Source organism: Peromyscus maniculatus, chromosome 6, assembly GCF_049852395.1.
Source record: "Peromyscus maniculatus bairdii isolate BWxNUB_F1_BW_parent chromosome 6, HU_Pman_BW_mat_3.1, whole genome shotgun sequence".
Taxonomy (NCBI): Eukaryota; Metazoa; Chordata; class Mammalia; order Rodentia; family Cricetidae; genus Peromyscus; species Peromyscus maniculatus.
The window spans coordinates 66061049-66087706 of NC_134857.1; the positions used below are offsets into that span (position 1 = coordinate 66061049).

At 41.5% G+C, this 26658-nt stretch overlaps 1 protein-coding gene across 10 annotated transcripts in view; it reads right to left on the bottom strand.

Annotated features, from left to right (window-relative positions):
• Window positions 1–26658, bottom strand: part of Fhip1a (FHF complex subunit HOOK interacting protein 1A) — a 236394-nt gene that overhangs the window by 82875 nt on the left and 126861 nt on the right. For all 10 annotated transcript variants that reach the window (XM_076574338.1, XM_042279223.2, XM_076574340.1 and 7 more), the window contains one exon: window positions 12643–12866. In XM_076574338.1, the coding sequence (XP_076430453.1) occupies window positions 12643–12747 (105 nt within the window). In that variant the 5' untranslated portion in view covers window positions 12748–12866. The remainder of the gene's footprint in view (window positions 1–12642; window positions 12867–26658) is intronic.

Sequence of the window (26658 nt, forward strand, 5' to 3'; positions counted from 1 at the left end):
AATATCTATAATTATCAAATATGCCAATAGTGCAAAAGTTAAGAAAAGCAAAAAAATGCAAAAGTATTAATGCCTTTGGTATTCAAAGAGAAAACAAGTTGCTTTCCCTCTAAACTACCTATAATGCAACATTGCCTTTTAAGGTTCAAATGCATTAAATGAGTAAAAGGTAACCTGGCTACCCATGTTCTCCCATAAACGCAGTTGTTCTGAAGGCTCCAGCAGAGCAACGTAACTCCTCCCACGCTCTTGATAAACACTCTGCCTCACTTCTCCACTTGGAGTGGCAGCCTCGACGCCAGCACAGCAATGGGAGCAATAAATGCAAAGTGAGAAACTGCAGGCCTAGCGCAAGCAGAGTCAATTCTAACAGTAGGCATAGACACAGGACCCAAACTCTGGAGTCCGAGCATCTTGATCTTTAAGCCAAAATAAATAAGTAAATACCTCTCTGAGATAGTCAATTACAAAGTAAATTTCTTAAGTTTGGAGTGATACAAAAGCTTTGGACATAGTGATAAAAATAGTTAATGAAACAAAATTAGACACCACCTAACCCATGGCTAAGGTAAATACATTTTATTCAGTATCTGTTGTATAGGTCATGCCACATCCTTGGTCTATTTCCCTTCCTTCCTTCAGAATCTGAAGTTTCTGACCTCACTCTGGCCACCAATACTTCTACTTGGGTGCCTGGAAATTTAAACCATTTTATATCTTAATTTCCATTTACCTTAGAGTGACATTATTGATGATAATCCCATTCAATTCACTCCCCTTAAAACACTCCACCTGGTGTTTTTTAAACCACCTGACATTTTATCAACGACTCTATCTCCGCTTCTGTTTGCCTTTCTGAACAGCATATAAAGCAATGTTTGCCTTTGGCAGTTCCCTCCCGGCCCAGTTCTATGTCGTGTTGTTACATGTTCTGTATTTACCTAACAGTTTTTTTGAGTTGTTGGGGAAGCTGGCAAATACATGGTGTCATGTCAGCATGCATGAGCAATCAGGGAAACTATTTGTCAGGAAAAGGTCTCCATTTCTCACCTGTCAAAAGCATGAGAAAGGAATCTTTGTGGATCAGGTACATATATCCTGACAGAATGAATGCATCTCCATATTATCTGTGATCTCTATCAATTTTCATCATAAAGTTGATAATACTGCTTCATAAAGGAAAAAGTGACCCCACTTTTGAGTTGACATTTTTTCATGAGGAAGGGCATTGCTTGAGTGGCTACCCAAACAATATATGGCCCGTGGACTGGTGGCCACAAGGCAGCCACTGGACATCCTCTTGCCACATACCTCCTGAGAGCACTTGCTCTCCTACATGTTCTCGGGTGCCGCAGGATTTCCTGCAGGCCTAGCTGAGCTTGCTTGGAGAGCATCTACAGAGAGGAACACAGTAACACACTGCTCCTAAAGGGGCTTTGACTTCAACACCAAACGCTCTCCGGCCCCCAAAGGCCCTACCTTGAAGGTTCTGCATTCTGAAGGACAAATCAGCGTGTGCTTTGTCAGTGCTAAGATTTCAAAGTGCATGTGTTGAATCGACCTGTGAGAACTATATTTACAGCTAGGCCTCCAGGTAAAACGTGATTACATTCCTCACTCTGCTCAGACTGTGCAGACTGTCTAAAACTGAGACTGCTTTATATACAGGGAGTGACACACCAAATCACCTCAGTCTTTCTAAAAAAAATAATCCATCAATGTGTAACAACAGTTATGAAATTGTTCTTGCCCTTTTACTAATCTGATTTGAGGGGAAATGCCTAAAATGCTTGTGCCAACACACTTTTCCAATAATGAGAAATAAAAATACTAATGACCCAGATGGTCAACAATAAGAGAATTACAACAAAAATACATCACCATACAATATAACTACTGTAATGTAAGTGAATCATATTATCACACACAAATTGTGTGTGTGTGTGTGATATATATAAAATAATTTACTAAAAGGCAAACACGGGCCTGGAGAGCTGGCTCATCAGGTAAGAGCACTGGCTGCTCTTGCCAAGGATCCAGGTTCACTTCCCTAAACTCACACGGCAGCTCACAGCCCTCTGTAACGCCAGTCCCAGGGAGTCAAGCACCCTCTGCTGCCTTGTGCAGACACCAGGTACACACAGGATGCACACACATAGACATGCAAGTACATACTCATATGCATAAATAAATCAGAAAAAAATTTAAGAAAAGCAAACTGAGGCTGGGCAAAGTAGCACATGCCTGTAATCCCAGCACTCGGAACATGGATCACAGTTCATGCCTGTAATCCCAGCACTCGGAACGTGGGTCACAGTTCATGCCTGCAATCCCAGCACTCGGAAAGTGGGTCACAGTTCAAGGCCAGCAGGAAGTATACAGTAAGATCCTGTCTATCGAAACAAGAGAGGAGGGAAGGTAGAGGAAGGGACAAAGATAAATGAAATTTTAAGATCAGTTAGTTCCTTGCTGTAAACTCAGACTATAAGTAAAAAAATGAAAGTAAAAAAGCTTTTTGTATTAATGTCTAAAAAAGAGGAAAATACTGAGATAAGTCAATTACTGAAAATCCAATTCTCTAGAATGCCTAAGCAATATAAATTTATAAATGAGGATATACATTTATACATGTTTAGGCAAATATTTATTGTATATGTAATGTACTTGTGCAATATACAGCCAAACAATCTATACAACCACAACTCAGTTTCTTCTCACTAATTAACCTGTATTTATATATATTATTGATTCCAGTTCAAGAACTCCACTACTGAGCTACATTCCCAGTCCTATTAGAAGACATCTTTAAAAAAGAACTGAGCTGGGCATTGTTGTGAAATATTATTTTAAGATATGTTACAATCATTTATGCTGTGGAATATTTTTTAATGACGCAAAGATGAGTTGCATTCTTTTATGTTGCATTTGTTTAACTCTGTGAAGCTGTGTTACTTTGCCTGTCTAAAACACCTGATGGTCTAATAAAGAGCTAGGCAGGAGAGAGAAATAGGTGGGGCTGGCAGGGAGAGAGGATAAATGAGAGAGATGGCAAAGAAGGGGGATTGAGAAAAGGAGACAGAGAGGAGGATGCCAGAGGCCAGCCACCCAGCCACCCAGCCACCCAGCCAGCAATGGAGTAAGAAGGAAAGAAAGACATAGAGAATAAAGAAAGGTAAAAGTGCAGAGGCAAAAGGTAGATGGGATAATTTAAGGAAAGCTGGCTAGAAATAAGTAAAGCTAAGGCCGATCATTCATAAGTAAGAGTAAGTCTCCGTGTGTGATTTATTTGGGAGCTGGGTTGTGGGCCCCTAAAGAGTTAAAAAAAAAAAAAAAAAACTACAAGGCAGTGGTGGCACACACCTTTAATCCCAGCACTTTGGAGGCAAAGGCAGGCGATCTCTGATGAGTTCAATGAGTTCCAAACTAGCCATAGCTACATAAAGAGACCCCGTTTTTTGAGAGGGAAGGAAAGAGGGAGGGAGGGAGGAGAACAGAGAATTTTAGGACAGAATAAAAACTGCGTAGCCCCTTTTGGTTTTTAAAATTCGATGTCTATGTAGGTATGTGAATGTGCAAGTAGGTACCTGTGGAGGTCAGGTGTCAAATCCCCTAGAGTCAAAGTTACAGGCACTTGTGAGCTACCTGATGGGGGTACTAGGAACTGACTTCTGGTCCTCCGCAAGAGTATGGAGCCATCTCTAGCCCTGTTTAGCAGCTTTTAAATCCAGTAAGTTAGCCTCCTCAGAGCAGCTCCTTTCTATAGTTTTCTGAGGAAGCTGGCAGAGAAACCTGAGAGCAGGATTTTAATAATCCACAGAGACGAAGGGTTTGTTGACCTGGAAGGGAGAGATACCCTGGAAGCCTTTTACTCACTCGCACCCCTGGCCAGTAGTCTTACTGCATGGGAAATGGGTGTGTTATAACCAAGGCTGTGCTCTGAGTCACAGAGCACCCAAGCTTAGCAAGTGCTGGCTGCCTTTGTGCCCAGGTTATGACAAATCCTGAGCCTTGCTTCTCAGTGGGCCCTTCCCAGGCCCTTCCCTTGCCTTCCCTCCCTCGCCAGCAGACATACCTATAATCTGCTTTTCAGGGTGGTTCTGAGGCCACACCTGGGACTGGCTCCCACCCTAGCAGGAGCCTTGGAAGCTTCTGGGCAGGAACTCAGTATGCACTGAAATGCCAAAGAGCTTCTATCCAAACTGCCGCATCCCTTCAGCTGCTGCAGACTGACTTCTGGAGTGACGTGGCCTTTCCTTATCTTTTCCTTCTGTGCCCTATCTTCATGGGACTGCTCTTAAGCCCTCCTATTTTCTGTTTCTGGTTTCTCTGCTCGCTGCCTCGTTTACCCACTACACTGATTCTAACCTTCCAGACTGGTGAGCGGTGAGGCCGCACACAGTGCCTCCTGCGGGCTCGGCCCTCTGTGCCTATCTGCTGTGTTACTCAAGCAAGTCTCTTCTCGGGTGTTTACCATCCGTCTTGGGCACTCCAACCAGAAGGAAAAACTCAACTAAGAAGGCTGGAAGAGCCACAGCAGGAGAGAGACTAAAAGCAAACAAAGTATACTTTGTAAACATTTCCTTTACAAAACAAGTCCACTGTACTAAGCTGAAAATCATATTTAATAAACTAATTGGCACATGATAAAAGCCCACATTCATGAAGCAAGCCAGTTCGGTTAAAAATAATAAATGTATTGATAATCACAACTAGGCGTGTTTTTCATCTCTAGAGGGCATGTGTGTGTGTGGGGGGGGGGTGTTTGTGGAATATGAATGAGCCGGGATCATACTTAGTTCCATGTATAAATTAATATAATTTAAAAGTAAACACAAAATGAACAGTATGAACAATGGCTTTCAAATTGCCATCAGATCAAAACAGCTAAATTTAACCTAATTTCAAAGCCATTTGACCTTTAAGTAGGAGTGATATTAAGGATACAATTAAAAACAGTCTAGTTCTTTCATAAGGAATATCAGATGTCCCTACCATTGGTCTCTAATAGGCCTCATCAGTTAGTGGTAATGGGCTTGCATATTAAAGGGTGATAAAGTCTAAACAGGAAACAAAGGAGAAGTCCACATTAATCACATCATTTTACCTCACACTAACAAGGGATCATCCCTTGGGATAAATGCCAAGAGACTTGCTTCAATCCAGTCATACCATTGGTCTATGCCTTCCTGACACAGGTGATCACATGACTTTGGCTGGAGCTTACTTATTTCAAGAAAGCCACATGAAGAAAATTCACAGTTCCAAAAGTTTTGGAATGCTGGTTTAAAGTGGCAACTCTGGAAAGACTCAAGTTACTAAGCAACCCTTTCCAGTGCACAGAAAGGGAGGGAGGATTAACTGTCGTGGACCAAATGCTACTGTGTGTACCAGATAACTACCGCAGAAGTTAGGTTTCCACTGCATCCTTGTCATCACTTAATGGATGAGCCTTTCCACTGGGACATTTCTTGAGTACCTATCCCTACAAGGTCTTACCAGGGTCAAAAGCAAGCCTGCTGCCTGCCTGCCCTCCTGCCAGCCCGCCTGTTTGCCCACCCGATGCCTGCCTGACTTCCTTTCTTCCTTCCTCTCTCTCCCTCCCTCCCTCCCTCCCCCTCTCTCTCTTTCTCTCTCGCTTTCTCCATCTTTCCCTCCCTCCCTCTCTCCTTCCTTCCTGCCCACCCACCTTCCTTCCTTCCTTCCTTCCTTCCTTCCTTCCTTCCTTCCTTCCTTCCTTCCTTCCTTCCTTCCTTCCTCTCTCCTTCCTTCTTTTCCTCTCTCCTCCCTTCCTTCCTTCTTTCCTCCCTCCACTTTTCCCTCCTTCCCTCCCTCTCTCCTTCCTTCATGTCTGTGGTGGTATTGTGTTCCCCAAAATATTGTGTACCTTAATAAACTTATCTGGGGTGAGAGAACAGAAAAGCCACTAGTTAGGCAGTGATAGCACACACCTTTAATCCTAGCATTCCAGAGACAGAAATCCCTCTGGATCTCTGTGAGTTCAAGGCCACATTGGAAACAGCCAAGCATGGTGACACACGCCTATAATCCCAGAAAGCCAGCCTTTAATCCCAGAGAGTGGTGGTAGAAAGCAGAAAGATATATAAGGCGTGAGGACCAGAAACTAGAGGCATTTGGCTAGAGAAGCATTTGGCTGGTTAAGCTTTCGGGCTTCTAGCAGCAGTTCAGCTGAGAGCCATTGGGATGAGGACACAGAAGCTTCCAGTCTGAGGAAACAAGAGCAGCTGAGGAATTGGCAAGGTGAGATAGCTGTGGCTTGTTCTGGCTCTGATCTTCCAGGGTTCACCCCAATAACTGGCCTCGGGTTTGATTTTATTAATAAGAACTTTTAAGATTCCTTCTACACATGTCCGTCTGTCTTTCCTTATTTTCAGAACAGGAGTGAACTCAGGGCCTTGTCTTGCCCTGGGCAAGCACTCTACCACTAAAGCTAGGACCTCAGTCTTTTGTTTTGTTGTGGCTTCTGCTTGTTTTGGCCTTTAAGACAAAATCTAAGTTGCCTGGGCTGGCCTTGAACTTGCTATGCAGCCCAAGCTGATCTTGAATTTGCAGTCTTCTTGGGTAGCTGGAATTATAAGCATGTGCCACCATGCCTGGCTTTATTTCTTTAATACTAAAACTATAATCCTCTTGTAAAATATGTTTACTTACTCCAATTGCATAAAATCAGCTCTAGCCAGCAGCTGCACAGACTTGTCTGAATCTGGGATTTTAAAATATGATAAAGACAGGGTGTGGTCATACACACCTATAACCCCAACACTTGAGAGGTAGAGGCAGGAGGACAGAGTTCAAAGCCAATGTCAGCTACATGAGACCTTGTTCAAAACAACAAAAAGTGAAGACACAGGCCCTACCCCTACCAGGGAAACTGCTACTGTTGTGCTGTTAAGTGGACATAAAGTGCCTGCTAATGCTTTCTAGTTATTTGTTTACGTCACTGTCAGGTTTATTCAAAAAAACGTTTCTTTCTGGAGGGGTCAAGAGGAGTGAGAGGAGAACGAAACAGGTTAGTGAGAAGTGAATAAGATAAAAACACATGATACTACATATATGAAATTCATGATTATGTATACTTAATACACACTGTCTTAGGGGTTCTGTTGCAGTCTTAAAAAACAAATTACCATGACTATATGCAACTTGGGGAGGAAAAGGGTAATTTCACCTGGCAATGTGTAGTATACCATCCAAAGTCAGGGAAGGAAGTCAAGGGAAGAACCTGGAAGCAGGAGCTGATCCAGAAGCCATGGAGGAGTGCTGCTTACTGACTTGCTCCACATGACTTGCTTTCTTATACAAGCCAGGACCAGGTCCAGGAGTAGCACTGCCCATAACGAGTGAGCCTTCCTACATCAATCACTAATTAAGAAAAGGCACTAGAGAGTTGCCTACAGACAAGTCTTACAGGGGCATTTACTCAATTGTGAGGCCCTCTTCCCAAATAACTCTGACTTGTGTCAAGCTCACAATAACCCAGCCAGGACTCTTGTTAATAAAACCTTTTTTAAAAAAAAAAAAATTAAAGATAAATAAGAGCTATGAAAAGAACACAGGAAGAAGGATCTAAGTAAAAATACTGAACAGAACATTAGCCTCAGCCATACCACAAATCAGATTTATTGGTGAGTATGCAACAGTTGCATACTACAGGGTCCAGAGCATCAGCTGCTGGTACTCTTTTAAGAAGTATGGCTTTTGTCCGCTTTCAGCTGTCAAGTTTAAGGCCGCTCGTAAAGCTGGAAAGAAACGTAAGTGCTTAAAATGTTGGTGGACATCAATTTTCTAAGATATTCAGAAGATTAATCAGAGCTTTCTAAACTTTCTGTCTCCCCAAGGCTTTCAGTGTTCTCTGTCATTTAGTCCATGACAAGATGCACACCAAAAGCAAAGCTAAACAGAGCAAGAAATAAAAATGCAGATATGCATGTCAAATCCATGCACTGTGTTCTCTATCTCTTTAATGGAGTCAGGGGACTCAGAGCTCTACACTGTGTACTAGACCTAAAACCCACCCTTTAGTTTTCACTAGAAAGATATTGGACCTCAAAAAAGAAAAAAAAAAAAACTACATGCCTCCATTTTTTTTCTCACTACCATCCCTTTTCAAGATGAAAAAGAAAAGCCACTGTACTTTCTTTCTCAAGCATTGTTACTGTAACAATTATATGTTCCTGACATTTCCTTCCTTGCTTGCACAGGGTCTCACTATTAGTCCAGGCTGGCCTTAAATTCATGATCCTCCTGCCTCCACTACCCAAGGGCTAGCATTATAGACATATCCCATCATGCCCAGCTTTCTCTAATTTTTAAGAACTTATTTCCTCTGTATATCAAAAATAGAAAAAGGTCCATACAGTCACAAAGCATGCTATAAAATAAACCAAAAAAAAAAAAAAGTCTTTAAAAACAGCTTTCTTGGAGTACAGAAGTTTTGGTAAAAAGGAGACCTAGATTGTTTTTTAGATAAATGGAGATGCATTTTTTCTTTTGTTGCTTATTTTTTGAGACAGGGTCTTGCTCTGTAGGCCAGTCTATCCTGGGACTCACTCACTAGCCTAATCTGACGGTGAACTCGTGATCTCCCTGCTCCTGCTGCTAAAGTACTAGGAATACAGACATACAGACATACACTACCTTGTCTAGCTTCCTCCAATTGCCACCCCCTTCTCCTGATTAAAAACAAAAAAAAGGACACAATAACTATTACAAGGTCCATGTAGTCACAAAGGAAAAGCATGTCATGAAAAGCGACCAGCAGGTAGGTGGTTTAATTTACCAGCCAGTTTACTTGAGCAATTGATTATCGGGTAGGTCAGTGATTCCTTCCATTTGGACCTCTTCCATTGAGAAAATGCAAAGATAGCAATGAGATAAAGACAATAACCTGCCATACGATAAATTGTTTTTGTAAATGACTATAAAAATCTAACACAAGTACATACTGTCCTTATCCCTGAAGGTAAGTCCAAAGTTCCTCCTGGAAGCATATTATACAGTGGTTTACAATTAATGCATGTTTAAAGTGGCTTCCTAAATTGCCTGGGTCTTCTAAAGTTGTGTTTCTTAGTCCCTGCCTTGCTTTTCAGCAGTTTATTGAGATATGTTATACTACAACATGCTATACTCTGTTATGGGAACTAGAAACACAAATGCATCGCTAATAGCCTCTGATATTGACCAGCTTCGCAATGATGTTGGGGAGAAGATGTTACATATACCACTGTAATGTAAAGAGTCTGATGGAACAGTAAAAGAAAGCTTGTGGTGATGGTGGGCACAGAGTGAAAACATGAAAGAGAGCTGGGACAGTGTCCAGAGGAAATGAGGTCCCAAATGAGTCCTGTAGAAAGCAGCATTTAACCAGATGGAGGAATACTCAAGCAGAAAGAGCAGCAAGTACTTCAGGCACAGAGGCGTGAAACTTCAGGACATTTGCCAAGGATGATGGTGGACAGGAATGCCAAGCAACTTCAATTCCGGAGTCACAGAAGCTAGGATCTAAGGAACTGTCTGTGCCATCCTGGCCTGCGGGTGGGCATATGCCACTGGAAAGTCCAACTAGAGGGACAGCAGATAGATCTGGATTTTAGGTCTACTGTTCTGGTGACTTAAGACACAAGACCACCAATCAAGATGGTGAGAGGAAGCATGGGCCAGGCCCAAGTTCCTAAGCCTACATTCTCCACGTCACTATTAGAAAGGAGGCCACTCCTGGGTGTCTATGGAGCACCCTTCTGTCATGCCATCATGCCCCGGGGATTTTGGCAATTCAAGTGTACTACTATGCCACTCAAGGCCTCACCCCTGGAATGACGGACTGCCTTGGATATGAGCCCAGCTAGTTGTAGAACTAGTTGCCCCTGACAGCAGAGGCCAAGACAGAAAGCAGTCACACTTCTCTCTGTGTCCATGTTAGCTCTGTAACTCAAGCTCTGCCACAGAAGCAACTCATAAATAGTACAACGGAGCCTGTCAAATGCATGTCAGTTATGTTGAATTTATACTGAAGTATCCTAACAAAGATGAATTCTAGATAGTGCAGACTTTCGCTGCCTTCATTTTTCCTAATTTACGGCATACAAAAGTATTGTACTGAGTGGTTAGTGGCACACTCCAGTAAATACAATGTGGCATTTCCTAGAGGCCTCTCGGGCTATCTTGGTTGCCTCGGGGGAGTTGGGGGGCTGTAGTCACAGCAGGTACAGAGGTATGCACGTCAGAGTTCAGCTTGTTTCTCCTGAGTGTGCTTTCAGCCACCCCAGCAGGAGAAGCTATGGTGAGGAGCCAAGGTATGCAAGTCCAGAGAGGAAAGCGCACCAGCCAGTCCTGACAGCTGAAGGACTCACTCCCAGCCCACAGCTCTACCTTACCCTCAATTTTTTGCCTTCCCTACCTTCTTTTTCACCAAGAAAAGTGTCAAAGCTGAGCATCTATTACCAATGTCCCTCTTCAAATGTTCCCTTCCTCTGACATCAGAACTTCTTCCACAGCCAAACTGCCCACACTTTGACTTTCTTCACCACTCCCGCCCAGAACAGCTCCATCTCTTGACTTAATTCCTGTCGCTGTACCACCTAGGATGCTCCAGGGATGCACTTGAACTGCTGGCTAACTCAGCCTCTACGGGAAGCTAGCCACTTAGATACCCACATGCATTTATTTCTCAACCAGTATTTCATTCAAACAGTTGATAGGAAGGTCCCCAGAGCCTCTGCCAACAGCGACTGAGGGCATTTTTCCGGATTTATTTAGAAGGAAAAGCTAAGTTTAAAGAGATTGATAAAAAGGTCTTTTCTTTCATTCTTAAAAAAAACAAATCCAACCAAAGTTAAGGGAATTGCTGAACTATCATAAGACGGGCTCACCCTTTATAAAGGAAATTGTTTAATGACTAACATCATTCCCTCTGACAAGATATTCTCAATTTATTTCAACAGGAGGGTGCTAAGCACCTGCATTGTGCTTCAGATAACCCACAGTGTCTGATAATGCTGAAGCCATTCATGCCAGATATGGAAATGACTAATAGGATTCTGGGACCAATATTTACCCTCAACAACATGGGAAAAAAAAAAAGATAGACACGTTCCTGGCACAGGACATTCCAGGAGCAGTCCAACTGCTTTGGAGAAAGAGACAGGACTGAGCAGGGTGGATGATCTACCTACACAGAGTCAAGAGGTCAGTGGTGTGTCTGTGTCTCTAAGAGCAATGCTGAAAGCCAAGTGAATCCCATCATGGTAACCTCATAAGGAATGTTAACAGTCAACTGTACTATATACAAACACAGCGGACCTCAGAGCAAAGATTTCACCTTCCAAAGGTAGACTCTGTCAGCCAAATGAAAGGTGAGCTGAAAACGGCACCAGTGTGGTGGTGCACTCAAAAACGGGGATCAATAATTAAGTAAATCAAATAGACAAGCATGTGGTAACACACAGATACATTGCACCTGGTATAAGCACAAACTAATGAATGATTCACACAGGTAAAGATAGAAGCAGGCCTCCTGAGGACTGCTGGCCACATCTCTCAGGGTTCACTAGCCGACTCTGGAGCCATGGCTTTAAAATGCTTTAAAAAGTGCAAAGCCAAAGGCAGTTATCTAATTATCAAGAATAACCCAGAATTACTTCCTTTCCTTCACTATAGCAGAGGTGTCCTCAATGCCCACAGTAAATCCATTAAAATCTGAACAATAACTCGGAGTAATGGGAGAGCAGAAACAAGTCATGGGAGCTTTCCACTGGATAGTGAAAAGCAACTCTGAGGCGCGAACAATCCAGAAGCAGAATTGATTTTGCCCCTTTTGATCTAAACTGTGTCCCCTATAATTGCTGTGATTTACAGGCTCAGGGCTTTAACCCATGTGTTGTTTCCAGACACAGGAAGGAACCTGGTAGTCATTAAAAAACTGTCACATAAATAGCCACTTACCAGCTCACCTGGGGAGAATAACATTGGACAAGTAGTAAAGAATACCAATTTTGTTTATTTTACTACCCGCAAGCTCCCTGAGGAAAGGGGCAGGCTGGTAAATTTTCTAAACATTCAACCCTTAATTATCCACACCAGCAGATCAGAGAAGAGCCACAGAGAAGTCAATGAATGAATCATCCATAAAAACTAATGTGCTTAGTCAAGAAGATGAAGACTCGGGCATAGCCAGACAGCTCTCCTTACATTGTATGGAGTCCACAGGCCTGACAATGGCAGAGTGCTGACGTCAGACCCATGGACTTTAGACTCAAGGGATTGAAGTAATTGGTAATTCGCTGACTGAAGAACCTCCAGACAGTCATGTAACCTGCAAACTTCTCCTTTCTCTACTAAGTGCCTTATTGGTTTCTGAGGAAGATTAGATGATATACAGCATTTGAAGTACTCAACAGAGTACATAGTAAATGCTTCATAAGCAAGTCCCTTGGGAAAAGTGTTTTTAAATAGATACATACTATAGGAAATCAGAAGGAAAAACTGACTTTTCTATTGACTGAAAAGTCAGTTGGTTTCTAGAAAGCCAGCTAGCTGTCACTGAGTAGGAAATCTTGGCTCAATATGGCAGAAGCTGGGGGTGGGGGGGTACTGAGACCAGCAGAGGAGGTGGAGGTCATTTATTACCTGTGCCCAGTGGTTCTTAAACACAATCATGCATGTTTCTGGGTCAACTCCCTTCAGGCTGACAGCCTGCTGGAGTTTGCTTTCTGTCGAAACTGATGACATCATAAACTTTTGACACTTCTAAGTCATATTTAATTTTCAAGAAAACGTTGGAGGCAGTCATTAACTTCAGGTATCATGTTAAAAATGTAACTTCTTCAGTCTTCATGGTCACTTTCCAAAACCTGTAATGACAATAACAAAAAAAAATGCATCTTACATTCATCTATTAACAAGATACTGACTACTCAATTTAAATAAAAGGATAGACACCCTCAGAGTCCAACACAAACAGCAGCTATATGATAATTATACCATATTATTTATATTCACTCTAAAGCTTCTCCTATTCTCTTATATTCTTACTAAAAACACGTAAACTAAGGTGCTACTGAACTATATGCATGTATGAAACATGTAGGGTTTCTTCTCTCCACTAGAAGCAACTACTAACCACAAGTTATTGTACCAAATCACTCAAGTTTAGTTTCCATGACTAAACAAACTGTGCTATCAACTTTCACAGAATTTTAAGAAACACCTAGTGATAAGAAGATTGTGAATCAATGGTCACAGGAAAAAAACAGCTTAATAAACCTTGAGTGAGCTGCATGGCTGGAGCTCAGTGCACAAAGTGTGTGTTTGCACGTGTGCAGCCTACGTAAGAGCTCGGTGGGTGCTGTGGCCTATGTATCCCAGCACTCAGAAAGCCAAGATGGAGAGCCCCGGGGCAAGCTGGCTAGCTAGCTGAGCCAAAAGAGTGATTTCTGGCTTCAACTGAGAGACCCTACCTCAGTCAATACAGTGGACAGGGACTAAATCAAGGAAGACACCTGACACCAACTTCTCACTTCCACGTGCACTCTCACACACAGGCACACACACCAGCACACATTGCACCCACACACATGAGCATGAATATGCACAAGCACACACATATACACACATACACACACACATACACACACACAATCATCTTCCTTGGCCCAAAACAACTGAGTTTTGCTGGTTTATTGTTTCTCAATGACTTTACAACGAAACTGAAAACATTCAGCTACATGATATGCTACATCACAAAAGAGGGAAAAAGGCGGAAGGAAGGAAGGAAGAAAGGAAGGAAGGAAGGAAGGAAGGAAGGAAGGAAGGAAGGAAGGAAGGAAGGAAGGGAGGGAGGAAAGAAGGGAGGGAGGGAGGGAGGGAGGGAGGGAGGGAGGGAGGGAGGGAGGGAGGGAGGAAGAGTGATTCTAAATCAATTATTTTGTGGCTATAAAGTAGGTGAAGTTTTCTAGTTTTTCTGAAATATAATCATATTCCAAGTAAGTTGACAATTGGTTAGGATGACAATCAGGAATGGCCCATCAAAAACAAGATAGCGTCTTATTAACTGTGAGTAAAAGGTGGCAAACTTAGAAATGCAAAATGAATTGTGTGGATAAGATATGAAGAAATCTTAGCTACAACACTACCATCACTGGAAAAAAATATTAGGGTCACAGACTGTACCTTGAATATGTGGGGATCTCTGAAAAAAGCAATAAGATTGTAGTATTATCTAGCCAGTTCAATCAGCCCAGAAAAGGACTGGGTAGAGTTTAGAATATAATTTCTTTCAGTGTACAGATTGGAGAGAGTCCAGAAGAAAGTAACTATAATTATCAGAGCACTGGGAAACAGCCCATGATAAGAGTCTTCAGACTTGGACCTGCATGATATGATAGTTCAGCAGGAAAGGCTTGCTGCCAAGCCAGACAACCTGCGTTCAATCCTCAGAACCCACTCAGTTGAAGGAGGGAGTCTTCCTGTAAATTATACTCTGACCTCTTCACATGTGCCATGACATGCCCATACGTGACTGTGTGTGTGCACACGTAGATAGATGATAGATAGATGGTTTGTGGATGGATGGATAGATAGATAGATAGATAGATAGATAGATAGATAGATAGATAGATAGATAGATAGATAATAGATAGATAGATAGATAGATAGATAGATAGATAGATAGATAGATAGATAGATAGAAAAATAACTACAGAAAATAACTACAGATTTGTGCAGGGTTGTCACAAAGGGAACAATGATCAATTTCTCCTTTCCAACAACCACAAAATGTGAGGACAGACAAGCAATAGTGGCGCACACTTTTATTCCCAGCACTCAGGAGGCAGAGGCAGGTGGATCTCTGTGAGTTCAAGGCCAGCCTGGTCTACAAAACGAGTTCAAGGACAAGCAGAGCTGTTACACAGAGTAACCTTGTCTTGGGGGGCGAAAATTATGAGGACAGATCCGGTGGTGATTCAAGTTGGATTTATGGCTAAAGTTCTTTGTGGGTGTAGAATTAAACTCAAGAAAATATGAAATATTCAAAACAAGTACTTCTAAAGGTGGGAGGACAAACCAAATGAAAATATTTTCAAAAATATTTCAAAAAGAAAATATTTTCAAATAGTCATAAGAATGGAAGAATGCAAGAATAAATGATTTTGAGTATGCTTTTAAAGGAGAATGGAAGAGTAGTAGAGTGTTGAGGTACACAGGAAGCAAGACCTGTAAGGACTACACATTCACATACTTGAGGAAAACAGCCTGTGAAAATTTCTATAGCCATGTTTTCTGTAAATAGATGAGTTCCCCAACCTGTATTTCCTAGTAATGCAATGGCTGTTTTCAACGAACACAGTCCACTAAAGACCATGGCTCTTTGCCACAAGTAGCTGTACTTTACTGGACCCAGCTGATGCTTTATGGGGGTGGCAAGCCCATGTTTGTAGAGCATTGATTCACCTGTTCCCACAGCACTGGTTTTCCTATGGTCTCCTTACGTCACCTAGAGTACCTGGCTCATGCTTATCAACATTTAAGTTTGCAGCTTTGTGTTGAGCAATAAAACCAGATTGTGAGTCAACTTCCTCACTGTCCCAAGCATTATATGTCCAAGAAACTGCCAACGCCTTTATTCAGAGAATGCAGTGAGAATGAAGATAACCAAAGCATCTAGTTTATCCCAGAGATTGGAAAACTGCAATACTTGAGATGCTTTCCAGTTCCAGGATTTTAAAAAACCATTCTTCAAAGCAAAGAAGGAACATATACCTTGCCAATTGCCTCCAAGGAAAGATAAAGGGAAGAAAGCTGTTCTCTAAGATGCCTTAATTCGGTTCTCAGAAAGAACTTGTATTTACCCTTCTTGGAGAGAGAAGAATGAGGTTCAGAGGGAAAACACCTTAACCAACGCTCTGAGCTTACCAGTCAGTTTTGATAGAAACAGAACATTAAGTTGCTAGTTCCCAACTCCAGAGCACTTGCTAAGAAGTTATATTCTTCTTTCTGGCTACAATACAGTCTCTGGTCCTACTCCCTCAAGGAATCTATCTTTTCTAGAAAATATGCATCTCTTTTGGTTTATGCTTTTCTAATCACACTTTTTAAGAGAGGTGCCTGAAGATTCAAAATGTATCATGAATACAAAAACAACAGCATAAACTTGAGAGAGAAGGGAGAAATGAAGCAAGTCAGATAACCTAAATTGGAGACAGGAAAATCGATGCCAGAAGATCCACAAATATACCATGGAACTCAATCAGACATCAAGAAGCTAGATGTTTCCATTCCCCATCTCTTGCGCCAGTACCAGAGAATTAAAGCCCTGGCAGTTGTGGTGTACGTCTTTAATCCCAGCACTCAAAAGGCAGGGGCAGATGGATCTCTTTGAGTTCAAGGCTAGCCTCATCTACAGAGTGAGTTCCAGAACAGCCAGGACTACACAGAGAAACACTGTCTTGGAAAAAAAAGAGATAAACATAAGCCAAAAGCTAGAGACAGTGAGTGGTCACTAACCGGAAGGTGTGAGTCACAAGCATGGTAGTCAATGGTAGTCATTTTTTCCTCTGTGCCCTCTGCTCTCTTTAGTCTAAGCCATATGATATTGAGTGTGTTAGGGTGCAGCTTGTCACTCTTGATACATAGCCAACACTTCCCAGAAATACACATGTTCCTGGAAACTCAAATTCCATACTTAAGAGAGCTCCATAGACTGCTCTGACTCTAACAAGTGATTTTTTTTCTTTCTTCAAACAAACTACTCTCTCTCTCTCTCTCTCTCTCTCTCTCTCTCTCTCTCTCTCTCTCTCATATGTGTGCAAAATACTATTTGTAACAGTTATAAGCACACACAGATTTTAGGGTGTAGTTACTAAATTCTTTTGGAGGAGTAAGGGTAGAAAAGAGATAGCTTCCCAAAATGTATTTATAACAGCCTAGTACTTCATCACAAAATTTTCACAACAAAGGTAGAATCGTGTATATTGTTTCCAAAGACATTACTAATTGGCTACATTTCTATCTCATTAATATTATATGTGAGAATATTTTATCTCATCAATATGGAAAGAAAATTCATATTAAATTTTGATGTAACAGAAATAGTAGCCATAAGAATCATATGTGGTTTTATTGGCCCTGTTTTGAATGAATTAATCCTTGATTATTAAAGAAAGAAGAAATGTATGTCCCATATCATAAAAATTATACAATATGAGATGCAATCATCAAAATGGAGGTCCTGAGGGTTCCTTTTCCCTGTATCCTCAGAAGCTGATCAATCATCAAGGAAACTGGATGAATAAGAACAAGCATACTCAAGTGCATGCATTCAAATGTCACAGTAAAGACCAGTGCTTTGTGAGCTAACACATGGGGAAACGAGTTGAGAATCTGCAGTTCCCTGATCCCACCTCGTCCCAGTGTAAAACTGCCTCGACCTCATGCCAGGTAGTCTGACTTCATATCCTCTGGAAAGCTACAAGACTTAGGCAGGTGTCAAAAATCACATTGTTTTTCTGAAAGTTCCAGTAATTATTTTTAACATGCCACTCTCTCAGCAGACTGAATATAAATTATGAGTATTTTGGCATTTAGTTACACATAATCTCATACTATTCTTTGCTTCTTTAATCTTTTAAAAGTAATTAACTTGTCACAATGAATTATCAAAAAAAAAAAAGTTAAGGTAAAGCCAAAGGGATGGCTACCCTTAAGGAGAACAGAACCAAAGTAAGGTTTTTATTAAAGAGAAATGTACCCATATTTGCAAGCCTACTTAGAAGGATCCAATGAGCATGGGGAATTTGGCGATACATGACAAAGGGTTTCAGTGTACTAAAAGAGCAGAAGAAAGATGAGGTCAGGAGCTCGGGTCAGAGACCCAGAGAGACAGAACATGCAAAGCTGCATCGTTCATGTTGAGTTACCAGGTCAGAGCAGGACCTGGAACCTGATGGAAAGGCAGGGCAGGCTCCCTTTCCATTTCTGCTCCATCCCCTCCTGATAGCCCTGTTGATTTGCAGAAAGAGTAAGAGCCAAGAGTTCGGAGCTGTTTGCTAAGCCAGGGAACTGAAGCATTAAGTCTTGACTTCAGAACTTGGCTGTGGAGGTGGCAGACAGGATTCAGGTCTCTGTGTCTAGTTCTGCCTCTAAGAGCTATAAGACCTTAAGGAGCAAAGGGAGGAGGAGTTCTTTATTTAAAACATCACTTAGCTAGGTGGCTGGGACTCAATTTTTTTCCAACTCAAGTAATTATTTTATGTTCTTTATCACAGCTGTTACCATCAGATAACCACCAAAGAAATATAAATGCCTTTGGATAACTATCTTTATAAGAATTCTAGTTGTAAATGGATTTGTATCTGTATTATTTTTACTGGTGAAGACATTTCCTTTAAGGAATCCATAGCCTAAAACTCAACCACCCAACAGTAACTCTACAATTGGTTATCTTGTCTTTTCCTTTTTCTGGACAACTGTCAATAGAAAAACTCATTGTTTCAGAATGTACATTTGGAATGCCTTAAATTGGTTGCTACTAAATACATAAAAAGTCTATTACCGTAAATGTGCTTACCACATAAAATTGCATCTAAGGGTGATGACTCTTCAAATATTGGAAACACCTGAAGAGAGGTAGACTGGTTGCCCTCAATTATAACTAATAGCGTGGGGGGGGGTCATTTGGGGCCCAACGGCTTCAAACCACCTCTCCTTAGAGCCTAGCAAAACCTTATTAAACGGAAATCCTCCTCATGCTCTAATCCCGGCCACCCCCACTCCCACCCCCACCCTCTCACAGTATTGTCTGGCAATGCTAGACTGGGAGAAATAAGGCCCCTGGTTCTCCTGCACTTCCTTCAACTTGTGGAGTCTGACTCTGACCCATTCTTTGCTCAATGTCCATCATTTCAGTAAGTAACCTGTTTTATTCCGCCACCTTGCAGGTCACTGGTTAATACAGAGAATATGCACAAAGAAAACTCTCACCATGCACACATTCCAAATGGCTTCAAGCTGTGATAAATGCCAGCTTCAAAACAGTTAACAAGATTGCAGAGCACTGTTAATATACCAAGGAATAATCCCACCATGTTTTACACATTAATTTCACAAGAATGGGCTTCCTTCCAACTAGGTCACATTGAAGTTCCCTACAACGGAATGATAAGCAGAATCAAAGAAGAAAGAAAAAATAAAAATTAATATGTAAATTCATACCTGAAACTTGGTTTGTGACTTTTAAGGCTATTTAAGACACTAGGTATATCAACTATTACTCTTCAATAAAGTTTAAAAGCTACTTGAAAGTTTATTCATTGTTAACAGTACAGAGTACAAAAGAGCCTAACAGGTGAGATCCTAAACTACTACGTTAGTGCCAGCTGTGGGGGGTTGTGACTTCTGATAATGAAGACCTATACGAACAGAGAGGGAATTTGTCTAATTCAGGCCTCAGACAGGGACATTCCTTTAATCGCTACCATGCCTTAAAAAAACAGAGATGGTCCTTAGAAAGACACACAGGAACCGTAAGGATGTGGGACATTAGGTGGGCAGGGGACTGAATGGAAGGGAGACTTACTTTCATTGTGTAGCCTTTTCACTTTTTAAGTCACGTGCCTTATTTATGGACTAATATTATGGTTTGAACATGAAATGTCCCCCCACTGACTCACATACCTGCACACTTGGTCTCCAGATGGTGGTGTGACTTAGTCTGGGAACCTTTAGAGTTGGGGTCAGCTGGAGGAAGTGGGTTGCTGAGAAGCAGAACTTGTTGGCTATAGCCCATCCCCAGGTCTAGGTCAACACTCTGCATCCTGACTACCAATGCAATATTACAAGCTGTGTCATACTTCAGGCAGGACAGCCTCAAACTCCACTCATCACCATACCTTCCTGCCATGACACTAAATCTTCAGGACCATGAACCAGAATAAATCTTTCTTTTCCGTTATTTCCTTCAGGTATTCTGTCACAGAAATGAGAAAAGTAACTAGTGCAGAAAAATCAGTATCACTGAATAAGGTTTTGTTGTGAAAATCTAACCTTGTGGTTTATAGACTATTGGAAGTAGTTTACAAGAGGAATGTGGAAGAGTATGGAGCAACAGGTTACAGAAGTCCTAGGATGCTAAAAACAGAGTGTATTGGGCCATTCTGGTGGGAGCTGAGAAGACTGCAAAGCTAATACAAAATGCACAGTAAAGTCTGTGCTTGTGCCATTTCAGAGGGTTACAAGAGCTTCTATTTGGTGGAAGAAATTTCAATATAGTACAGCATTTGGGTTACTATTTACTGCTCTTAATCAGATTTACATGAAAGAGAGCAAAATATTGAGAAGAAAGATATGAAAAAATATGAAGCCTGGTAAGGAAAGAAGCATAGGTAAGTTTAAGGATGTAGACAAAATGGTCGTTATTGTTAAGAGGTTAGTGCAATTAAAGAGAAGCTTCCCACTCTATACTGGGGTGATGGGAAAGGTCCCTGGAGGGCAAGACTCTGTCCATCTAGTGTATAAAAATATAAATTCTCTTGAAAGGAGAAAATAGCACCTGAGAAAGTAGAGTTCCAGGATAGCCTTGCATGGACTGCCAAGGGGGAATGTCTTCACTGGCTCAGTGCTCCAAGGCCACAGGCGTTGTGGAAGAAGGGGGCCAGACTCCATCACACGCTGGGAGCAGGCCATGGCAGCAGCATCCCCACAGTGCCGCTTAGCAAAAATGTAGACCAGAAGATGTATGGGGCTGTGGTGGCTTATACCAAGCTGGTGGAGCCAGGCAATGTGTAACTTTGTCTTTGATTTACAGAAGCTCATAGCTAACCGATTACCTTGAGTTATGAGGAGACTTCGAACAGTGCTGGGGTTGTAAAATGATGGGGACTCTTAAAGTTAGAACGTACTCTGCATTATGAGATGGCCATAGGCCTATGGAGGTCAGACGCAAAATGTTGTGATGGAATGTGAAATGTCTTCCTCAGATGCATGTGTTTGAACAGTTGGGTCTTCAGCAATGAGTGGCACTGTTTTGGGAAGTTGTAGAACCTTCAGGGGTGAGACTGAGTTGGAAGAAGCGGGTCACTGGAAATTAGGGTGTAGATCTCATGTTCTAACCTGGCCCTGGTTCCAGCCCAAGCTCTCTATCTCCACCCGACTGTCACTGCATTGTAACAGTCAGCTCATGCTTCTGTCCCCACAGTCATAAGCCACTCTGCTGCCATTGCTTCCTGACATGATGGGCTGAATTCCCGGAATAAAGAGCTAGGATAAACCCTTTCCCCTCAAGTTGTTTCTGTCTGGCAGTTTATCACAACAATGAGAAAAGGAACTTCCATTTAGCAGATGACATTTAATTAATTAGTGGGGCGGGGTGTATTTGCGCATGTGCATTAGGTGGATGGGGGTGTGCCATGGTCCATGCATGATGGTCAGAGAACAGATATATAGAGTTGGCTCTCTCCTTCCACGTTCAGGTGAGCTCCAGGGATCAAACTCAGCTCACGGGCTTGTGAGACAAGCGATCTTACCCACTGGGCCACGCCACCACCCAATATTCTTAATTATTCAAGCAAACAAAAAGAGCAGAAGAACATCCTAAGTGAAAGGAAAAGTTCCCAAGTCCAAGTGAAATACAGCAACAACAACATTCTTCAGTCTCCTCTGAGTCCTCGGACCAAGCCAAATACCTGCACAAGGACAGCCGTCTGCTGGAGAATGAGCAGCTTAATACAACATGCTGGCTGGCCATGAAATGCTCAGAAGACATTTAAAACAAGCACCTACAGAGGAAAATCAACTTCTGTTGTCCCTCAGCATGCTCAGGGGTTTGGTTCCAGAACCTCTGAAATACCAAAATCTGTGGATGTTCAAGACACATCCTCCTGCCACACAGAAGATCATTTCTAGAGTATTTATAACTTAAAAGCTGTATTGTCAAGGGACACAGGCAAGGAGAAAAGTCTGTATGTGTTCAACACAGATGCAACGTTTTTATTCTTGAATATTTTCCATCTGTAGTTGGTTGAATCTGTGGATGCGGACATGCTAAGAGAATAAGGGCCAGCTGCACATCTGTAGTTGTGAGGCAGTTAAAGGCCAGCGAAATAAATATGGACAAAACTCACATGTTGGAAAAGGGTAAAGGATTCAGAAGACTGGTGATCTCATTTTTACAGAGCACTGATTTTTAAAGGCTATTTAAATATTGCTGTGCAATAATACCAGCAGAATTAATTTTACGCAGCTTATTTTCAATCAGTGGCATTCATAGCTCCAGTAATCATGAAGTTAATGTTTTGTCAAGCTTTCTGTCAAAGAGATCAGTGGATCTCCAAATACAATCCCCGGGCTCCCCAAGATGACTTTCAAGAGACTCTCAGTAAAATTTTTCAAGGACCTCTTTTTAAGAGAAATTAAAGTAAACCTGTGTGTAGTGACACACACCTATAATCCCAGCACTTAGAAGGCAGAGGCAAGAGGATCGTGAGTTCAAGAGCAGCTTGGATTGACTACATAGTGAGATGCTGTCTTCAAATTTTTTTAAATAGAAAGAAAAAGAGAAGAAAAGGAAAACTCAGAGTGAGTCCGATATAAATATAGCTCACTACAAAGATTTCTCCTGACACAGACAGGACTCCTGTACTACAGCTTCCCCCACGGTCACATGACAGTAGCTTTAACGCCTCCCACTCTTCTACTTTGGACTTTTTGAAAACTTCTATAAAATCTGGCTTATTTTTTTTTAAAGACTAAAATTTGATCTGAAAATCAAGTACCATTCATTACCTATAAATATGTTTATTTTTCCTTTTATGTGTGTGGGTGGTTTTGCCTTCATGTGTGTCTGTGTTCCACTTGCATGCCTGTGCCCACAGAGGCCAGGAGAGGGCATTAGATCCCCTGAAACTGGAGTTACAAACAGTTGCGAGCTGCCATGTGGGTGCTGAGGACCAAGCCCGAATCCTCTGAAAGAGCAGCCCGTGTTCTTACTTAACCACTGAGCCATCTCTCCAGGACCTGAATGTTTCTTAAACGTTCCCTCTTCAAAACATTCAGCAATTAAGAGCAGAGCTGGGTACTTTGAGGGTTGGCTCTTCCTGCCACAGGCATCATTTTGTGGAATTCTAAGGCAGAATTTGACAAGAGATCGGATCCCCTTTCACTGTGTGGTGTTCTGCTGGAGTGAGGCGCCACGCCTGTGCACCTCTTACGTGCCTGCATGCACATGCGCATCTAGCTCACGGCACACAGGGGAGGACTAGCCATCAGTTGCTGACCTTTCAGAGACCTGCCAACAGAAAAGCCCTTGTGTAGCTTGCTGAGAGCGGTAAGAGAGGCTCCCATGTCTGCTTCACGGTCCGGAATTTAGGCTCCCTCCTTCTGCTTTTGCAAGAAACAAGAGCAAAAGTTAAAATGACTTATATTAAGAAATTCCTCTGCCACAGCAAAGCTGGCTGGCTGACTGGCTGGCTGACTGTCACTACCACCTGCCAAGCAGACCAGCCAAGAGGCTGGCCTCGTGAGGAGAAAGGCCCCCAAAGCAGCTGGAGGTGGCACCTTTCCTACACCTGCCTCAGTTGGTGTACTCTTGCCTCTGGAGCAACTGGCCTGGACTAGATGGTTTCAGGCTATCTATATTTCTTTAATTAAATGTCACTAGATTAATACATGTGTGGTAATGCCTCTATTAGGAAGGAGGAACAAGGAAAGGAAAATCAAAGACGGTGTTCTAAATTAAGTCGTGCTTCAGACAGGTTTCACACCGGTGCCTCACCTCTCCTGGAGTCTGAGCTTCAGATGGGAACCACGGGTAGGAACAGGCAAGGGTTCCTATTTGCACTACAAAGCGATCTGCACGTTAGACTCAATTATCTTTCCAAAGCAAAGGAGGCCCAGAATGTATCTCAGACATAGGACTCTCGCCTAGCACATGTAAGGCTCTAGGTTTGATCCCTGGCACCAAAAAAATAAATAAATAAAGCAAAGGCATTGTGAAGGGAATATGGAAGCAAACAGTAAACCTTTTTTCCTTCTTTTTTTTCCTTTCACAAAAATAATTTTGTATGATATTAGCCTATACATCTGTGATGATTCACTCCATCCTCTGCCCTAGAGAATTAGCAAAAATTGATGATCAGACCCTATACTATTAGAATGTATATGTATACCTGCAACTTCTCTGGGGATTAGGTTATAAGAGTACATAAATAAGGCAAGGCACGAAGATACTCAAAATTATGACCAAGTATCCCTTAGCAAGGCATTTTAAAGAAGTCAACGTATTTCTCATTAAGTTGGATAAATGGTTGAAACCCCAATAAAGCAGTAGGTGTATGAGTCAGAATGTACAGAAATAATACATATCATTGGGTGTGAGAATTACTTTCAGCACAGTGAGATGGCAGGTAGAAACTGCACCCAGGCAAGGACACAGCTAGTGAACACTTAGAGTCAATCCCTCAAGAATACATTCCAAATGGCCTGGACTTCAGCAGTCACCATCCTCTGTCCTTCCTCGACCTCTAGGGGTTTTGTTTTGCTTTTTGCCTTTTGAGGAGGAGAAATCAGGGAGACAAGAACATATACAATGGAAGAAGTGACTTTACAACACATTTTCACAACAGCTACCCTGGAGAAACTTCACAAACAGGAATTCTGTGCACCAAAATCTACACCAAATTCCATGTACATTACATATGTACATATTTCCTGTTTTCATTTGCAAGGACTCTAAAGCAGGTAAGTGATCCAAGAGACAGCTCAGATTAAAATTAAAAGACAGATTTTTTTCCATTAAGTAAACATGTCCTTGTTTCTAAAATATTTTAAACTTACTCCCACAAATATAGTATTAAAAACACTGCCAATTAGAAATTCAGTAATAAACAGGATGTTCCATAGAAACATTTCTCAAAAGGAAGAGAAAGTATAATTATAAAACAGAAACAAAACAAATATAAGCAACTAAGTTTCAGTATTAATATTTAATCAATGAGCTGGAAAATTTGCAGTGATAAATTCCAGCTAACCTATAGCTTCTTTCTGTGAGAGCTACAAAGAGAATTTTTCTTTTAAATCTGGCCATGTTTAGTTCTTTGGACTTCCAAAACTACATTTATCATATTTAAAGACATGTAAAGTCTGAGTATTTATCATCAGAGAATATTGCATATAAATATATTGTTAATTGAAAGAATAAAGGGATTGTCTTCGAAAGTTACACATTTCCTATTGTCTATTTTGAGAATTTCATCCATAAGAATTAAATAGTTTACATGAGTCTATTACAGTAACACTTTCCATCTAATATAATCAGTATTCTATATTTATTGCCTGCAAAAAAAACCATAATTACTCGTTGATTTGATCAAAATTACTAGGTGACTTGAGCAATTGAATCAGCTATCCAGCCTATGGAGTAATTAGTCAAATCAGTGGTCTGTCAACATGACTAACATTTTCTGAATCATGGATTAGACTCTCTATAACATTATGGCAATCCTTCCAATTCTGTTCCAAAACTTTGGTTGGTTTTGTTTAACTCACAGACTATTTTCTTCATAATTTATTTTGCTTTGTATACCTATGAGCTTTTCCTTCAAGTCAAAAAAGGAAAGTGACAACATGCCAAGGTTCAAAATTCAATGAAATCTGATACTCTTGTTTCAGAAAAAAATAATGAAAGGACAGAGAGGAAGAAAGGGGTTGTTTTGTTATCAGGTAAGAGGGATGAAGTCAAGGAAAAGGAAACAAAACTGAGTTCTTACCAATCAAAACATTTCTCAGAACTTCCAAATTCCATTAAAGGACACAATCCTGTTGATTTGGTGCCAAATGTTTCTAAAGTGTTCTTACCCAAGAAGAATGTGTTTCGGAAAGAACGGGGAAAGCAATATATTTAAGGGCTGGGGAAGATTTCTTCCATTTACTAGGGTCAGTGAAACATCCATCACACAGACACACAAACACCTTACAGAATAAAAGATCAGAGGCACTTCACAAGGAGATCAAAGAGCCAGTACCTCTGGGAGCTTCAAACAAGTGTCTGAGCAGATCCCCTGTGAATCCTTGCCTCAATCTAGCTTATACAATTATAGGGAGAACCAGAAAGCAAAACATGCTATCAAAAAATATGTGATTAAAAAATAATTAATTCTAGTTTGGCTCTCTCTCTGGAGAAAATCTTTTCAAAGTCATTAAATAGGATAACTACATAGTGGAGGTTTTTAAAAAGCAAAACTATTCAAATTTGTTCACATGCACTGACTGTGAGTAGGTATATAAAACTACCATCTACCCAGCACAATGATAACACGCTCAGGAAATGGTTGCGGACTTATCAGAAGGAAGTAGACACATTTAACTGACACCCTAAAGTCTAATTCCATCTGTCTGGACTAAAGGCGATTGTTACATACATTCCTGTCCCATATACAGTTCTAAGCATGAGTTGTTTTTCAAAGTTCAAGTAGGACTGGAGAGGTGGTCCACTGGATAAAGTGCTTGCTGCACAAGCATGAGAACTTGATTGCAGATCCTCAGCACCAGGGAAAAGCTACACATAGTGACTTGAGCCTGTAGCCTTGGTGCTGAAGAGGTAAAGGTGGACCCCAGGAGCTCACTGGCCAAACAGCCTAGCTGAAAATGCAAACT